General features: G+C 43.0%; 1 protein-coding gene across 2 annotated transcripts in view; it reads left to right on the top strand.

Moving 5' to 3' along the window:
- Nucleotides 1-1290, top strand: part of LOC135539350 (uncharacterized) — a 68564-nt gene extending 67274 nt beyond the window's left edge. For both annotated transcript variants that reach the window (XM_064965171.1, XM_064965173.1), the window contains one exon: nt 241-1290. In XM_064965171.1, the coding sequence (XP_064821243.1) occupies nt 241-361 (121 nt within the window). In that variant the 3' untranslated portion in view covers nt 362-1290. The remainder of the gene's footprint in view (nt 1-240) is intronic.
- Nucleotides 1291-6533: the final 5243 nt, after the last annotated feature.

Raw genomic sequence — 6533 nt, forward strand, 5'->3', positions numbered from 1 at the left:
TGTAGTGACTGAATCAATTGTTTGTCATTCCTTACGTGCACAACTGTAGAAACATTGAGTTTGATTGAGTTTTTTCTCTCAATATTCTCCAAACAAGAAGTATAAACAAGTATTTGCCAGGACTGGGAGAATCTTTTGTAGTTCATTATGTCTGTAAACATTACAATGAAATAGCTAAATTAATAAATGAATTGACCCCATTTTTTTATGAGAATGGTCTACACTCTTACCCTTTTACAGGCAAAGGACTGATCCAAAAACAAAGAAACTTCTAAGACGAACTGACCTCAAGCCAGACACAACCATGCAGAAAATGGTGAGGGAGCACCGCAGAAAGGAATATATGGAGACAAGTGTTTGAAAACACAGCATGGCAGCCAAAATGTCTTCCTGTCGAATGCATTTTTGGGAGAAACATGATGATGGTGAGGGAAGTGTTACCCATTGGGTTATTGAATGGTATGATATTTTCCAGAGGGCCTTCATCTATGCGGGGGTTTTATCTACGCACTTCATGGGTAACCAGCTAAGATTTATATTATGCAAATGTTCTGTTAAACTCTGTTATTAATCAGGAGCATTTTTTTTCATGTTAAAATGAGTTGTGTATCACAGTTGTCATTAGACTGTTGTAATAATCAGATATCTAGGAGATTCCCAATATCTTGATATAATGACATGGGTTACTTTTAAATATGCTGTTAAGCCAAATTCAATGATTCAAAGTCGAGGGCCCACATTAATGATGGTGTTTTCAGTAGTTTACTTTAATTAAACTTAACACAGTGATTTAAAGAGGCAATCTGAAGTTCAGACAATAACAAAGAGGACACCCCGCCACTGACATCGTAAACAGCCGAGGGATGGTGCTGGAGGTATGTAACCACTCTCAAATTCACAGACAGAGCTATGGATGCATATACTGACCATCCATGATATCATAAGCATAGCCTTCAGACAAGGTTAAAACTATGCTGTGTTTGTTTACACATACATTGTTTACAAACAACGGTGTAAGCTTATAATTTGGGTTCTGATGGGGTATGACAATCTAACTAAGCACACAAGGCATTTTTACGTTGTTTTCCTCAAGAATCAATGGCTATATGTGACTAATTTCAGGAAACTAGGCGTATGTTGCGCGCCACTACTTCACAGGAGAACCATTTGAACGTAAACCTTTTTTGGGGGGGGCAGAAATGCCTTCTGGAACATGTGAACTTTTATGTGCCTTTAACAACAAACTTTTATGCCATTTATAAATACGAATAAAATTGTTAAACCTCTTAAGGATTGGCCCCTTTTTTTCAATTTTCGGCTAAAATGACATACCCAAATCTAACTGCCTGTAGCTCAGGCATTGAAGCAAGGATATGCATATTCTTGGTACCATTTGAAAGGAAACACTTTGAAGTTTGTGGAAATGTTAATGGAATGTAGGAGAATATAACACATTAGATCTGGTAAAAGATAATACAAAGAACGTTTGATTGCAAATATGCAGAGGGAGTTGAAAAGAGAACAAACACACTGTTGTATAAAACACCCGTCTCCGGATTATATCTTCAAACTAAGGGTAACCTTGGCATCTGTGACAGAGAGGGAGAAGCATCCATCCATAAGATAGTCTAGCTTGTTACATTTTCACATATTATACATTTTTAGCTAGCTAGCTAATGTTAGCTGGCTGGCTCGCTAGTTAACGTTACGTGTATGATCTGTGTAGTAATATTATTTGTATCAGAGCCATTTGCATTGCTAGTTATAGCCTAATGTTAGCTAGCTAGCATGGAACCTGATTGGTTAGCTACCTGCAGATTCATGCGGGGTAGTAACATTATGAGTTGTGATTATGGTTCATTGTTTAGCTAGCTAGCTACATGCCTAAACAAAAGACAAGTAACTATGTAAGTAACAATTTCACTACACCTTCTGTATCCTGTGGATGTGACAAATAAACTTAGATTTTATTTGATATAGTATGTGTTTACCAGAGACAGTAATGTGAAGAACATGACCTGCACCAAAGTCAAATTAGGATATAACGTTAGGCCAATGAGACAGTGTCCAAGTTCTAAAATTCTCTCTCACACACACACACACACAGTGGCAGAAATAACTGTAATGTTCAAATAGAGTAAAGAAAATACATTAGAAGTCAAGATGAGTTTAGCAATTCTATTGTCTTTCATTACTTCTAACGAGGTCAAACTAGCCTGTTCTTGTCTCTTCAATTGAATTGAAACGACAAACCTCGGCCGTGGTGCAAAATCTGTCTACTGTAGTATTTCCCTGAAGAAATAACATATTGGCACTTTTTCACAATGGCGCACTTCTATTGAGAACGAAACATTAGCGAAATAAAATCCATTACAATTTTTTGAAGCATCGAGATCACCATTATGCTGGGGGTTTTCTTTCAGTACTAATTATTGTAGGAGAGGTGGAGCAGGTGGGTCAGAGAGAGAGAGAAAGGAAGGGAAGGTGAGAAAAAGAGAGAGAGAGTGGAAGGAGTGTGTATTTCAGAGCTGAGAGCTTTAATAGGATGAGTAGTCTGGCTGGCTACTAGGCCATTAACAGAGAGAGAGAGAGAGAGGGGGAGGAGAGGGGGAAGAAGCGAGAGAGAGAGAGGGGAGGAGAGGGAGAACAAGCTGAGAGAGAGAGGAGGAGAGGGAGAACAAGCGAGAGAGAGAGAGGGAGAAGAAGCGAGAGAGCAGCATCTCTGCGTTAATAAAAGAGGCCTATTGCTGGAGACTGATTAGAAATATAATTTCCTGACTATTGCTTTTTTTCTCATTAAATTGGGCGATGTAGGCCTGGGATATATATAATAACCTGGAGAGGGGTATACAATAACAGAGGGGTGATAGACAGAGTGAATTCTCACTCACTCAATCACACACACACACTCATCCATGTACATGCACATGAACAGAGTTCCTTGCATATGCACACACACACACACGCACAGTGACAAAACGCTAGCTAAAACCTGATGGCGGGCACGTGGCGCAGGCTCTTAAATCTAATTCTGCCCTCGCCGCTGTGATTTGTTTCCACGGTAGTTTAATCTCGCCTGCCTCTTCTGTCCCTCAAATAAAATCCAAGCATAAATAAACCAGCAGCTTTACTGTGAGACCAGCCAGGCACACGAACACCCACTCTATTTTCTAACGCCATGGTCGTGACCTATTTCTTTTAAAGAGTCTACCACTGCTGTCAGGCCTACACACCCATTCAGTAATTAACTGGTATATTACATCATTATTGGCATTACTAATTACTATTATTAACAGTCCGCATAATTATAATTATTAATTTGTCTTAATAGCATTTGATAATAATATTAATGTTAGTGTTAGATATCACTACTACAAATATCCAGTTGAAGTCTGGAAGTTTACATACACTTAGGCTGGAGTCATTAACTCGTTTTTCAACCACTCCACACATTTCTTGTTAACAAACTATAGTTTTGGCAAGTCGGTTAGGACATCTACTTTGTGCATGACACAAGTAATTTTTCCTACAATTGTTTACAGACAGATTATTTCACTTATAATTCACTGTATCACAATTCCAGTGGGTCAGAAGTTTACATACGCTAAGTTGACTGTGCCTTTAAACAGCTTGGAAAATTCCAGAAAATGATGTAATGGCTTTAAAAGCTTCTGATAGGCTAATTGACATCATTCGAGTGTACCTGTGGCTGCATTTCAAGGCCGACCTTCAAACTCAGTGCCTCTTTGCTTGACATCATGGGAAAATCCAAAGAAATTATTCAAGACTGGTTCATCCTTGGGAGCAATTTCCAAACGCCTGAAGGTACCACATTCATCTGTACAAACAATAGCACGCAAGTATAAACACCATGGGACCACGCAGCTGTCATACAGCTACAGAAGGAGACGCGTTCTGTCTCCTAGAGATGAACGTATTTTGGTGTGAAAATCCCAGAACAACAGCAAAAAATATTGTTGTACGTAGAGTTGCTCATATACTGTAAATGTATACATATTTTCTAAATACACATTTATCTTGATGACATTATTACGAGTTAGCAAGGCCATTCTGGGATGAACCAGGCAGTGTTTCCCTGCAGAGTGAGAGATGGCCTGATAAGTAGAGGTAATAAATAGCCCAATCCAGGCGTGAACAGCCTTTTCTCTCTCTCTCCCCTTTCTTTCTCTCACTCACTCCAGCCCCTGTGGCCAAAAAGGCATCTGCTGCTCATGCTGATGTCATCTGGAGATAATAACCAGGCCCAGCGTGGCACCAGACCACAGCCAGCGCTATGCCTCCCTCCTCTCTGCCGTGCTTCGGCTTACTGGGAGAAGATCTGGCAACCTGAGGCTGAGGAGGATAGCAACTCTTGCACTACTGGCAGTCAGCCCCATAGACGCAGGGTTAGGGAGCAGTGAGGGACCGCAATAAGGGGTTACTGGGGTCTGGCAACCTTCGGATGGAGAGTTTCAAGGATCTGGCAACCTCGGAGGTCTGCGGTAGAGATTGCACCCCCTGCAGGAAGCCCCATAGCCGAAGGGTGTTAGGGACCCAGAGAGGGGGATCTGCAGCACACTGCTGGGATCTGGCAACTCGCAGCTATGGTGAAATACAAGTGCAACAACTCAACAGTCACCACACTGCTATATAAACACTAAAACAACCGGATAACCTTGTTTCCAGTGTGTGTGGGAGGTATTTGGTTGGCATGGCTAATCGAGGCTAACCATTTTACTCCCCTTGTCCTAGTCCTAGAAGGCTCCATCCAGCCCCACTACCACCTGCCTTACCACAGCTTTTTCCCCACAACCCACCAGGGATGCCAACCCCCAACCCTCCAAACCCCCCAACACATTACCACAGAGTGGCCACTCTCACCCTAATCCCCCTCCCCTGCCTCCTCCACAGTGGTTTGTAGGAAATCTATTGCTGTGTCTCAAATGGTACCCTATTCTCTGTTTAATGCTCTATGGGCCCTGGTCAAAGCCCATGCACTGTATAGGGAGTAGGGTGCCATTTGGGACGCAGTCAATGTGTTCACTTTCCTAGAGTGGTTAAGAGCACCAGCAACATGGAATTGGAAGGTAACTAACTCGACACTCTTGCCATTTCCTAAAGGGTTTCTAAAATGGGTGTGAGTGGGAGAATTGAGTTACTTTGGGTGGGTAAGATGGTTCAGGCCTGGTCTCTCCGCCCACCTGCACTGCGGACCATTACAATGGCTATTAAAGCTCCTGCTAGCACGTGTCAATCTCTCCATTTGGACTTAGAGTGGGAGGACTATTAAATGACTGGATGGGCTGCTGCTTCCTACTTCTCAGTCTGTCTGTTTCCCTCTCTTTCTGTCTGTCTCCTCCCCCTCCTCTGTCTCTTTTTAACTCCATCTCTCTCTCTCTCTCTCTCTCTCTCTCTCGCTCTCTCTCTCTCTCTCAGTAACTGTCTGCTGTCTGCGAGCATCAACTCCTCAGCTGACACTGATGCCTGCCTGCCTTCCTGCCTTTCTCTCTCTCTCCATCTCTGTGGAGGAGAGGAAAGAAGGAAGCAGGGTAGACAGAGAAATCAAATTGTCTTCATCTAATTCCCTCTGACATCCAATTCAGACTGCTGGAGGAGGGGGTGGGCTGTGGTGGTAACCTGAGGAGGAGGGATGTTTATGTGTCTGGGTGTGTCTGTGAGTGCGTGTGCCTGTGTGTGTGTGTTTGTGTGGTGGGAGGGGGGTCAGTTAGCTGTGGGCAGATATTCAGAATCCCCCCTTGCTCCGTGTCAGATGGAGCACAGATCAACCAAGGGATGAAGGCTCCCCTCAAGTCAACACGCGTACACACACACACACACACACACACACACACTTCTTCAAGGATAGACTGACCAATACTCTTTCTTTCAAAATAACGTTTTCTTTCATGTAACAACCACGCATGAAACAAATACCACTGAAAGCAATTTAAGGAGGCAATTTAGATTAATTTGAAAAACCTACATACATTTACATAAATTGCAATCAATTGCATAACCAAATATCCCAAACACTGTGACCGACCGAAGTAATACACACCAAAAGAAGCAGTATCAACAGACCGAAGCTCATCGCTATCCAGGGATTGCTTGAGAGGAAATGATGTCATAATTAAAAGGTATTGGTATTTTCTCTCACGGTCTCAGCAGTGCTCAACAGGTCAGCTAATACATGGTCATCGTAGAACCACGGGGACCGTGCTGGTCAGAGTATCTAGCTCCATGGTGACCTGTCCACTCATATACCATTTTCACTCAATCGTGCCGACCCCAACCACAGACTGCTAGCGCTGGTATAGTATGCTCACCCTGTACCAGCATGCTTCCAACAGCTTTATAGGGCGACAGGTAGCCTAGTGCTGAGGGTGTTGGGATAGTAACCGAAAGGTCGCTAGTTTGAATCCCCAAGGTGAACTATCCATCGATGTGCCCTTGAGCAAGGAACTTAACCCTAATTGCTCCAGGGTCTTCCGTTAATAATGGCTGACCCTGGCTGTGACCCCACTCTCCCAGGG

The sequence above is a fragment of the Oncorhynchus masou genome, chromosome 5, assembly GCF_036934945.1.
Source record: "Oncorhynchus masou masou isolate Uvic2021 chromosome 5, UVic_Omas_1.1, whole genome shotgun sequence".
In the NCBI taxonomy this organism is placed as follows: Eukaryota; Metazoa; Chordata; class Actinopteri; order Salmoniformes; family Salmonidae; genus Oncorhynchus; species Oncorhynchus masou.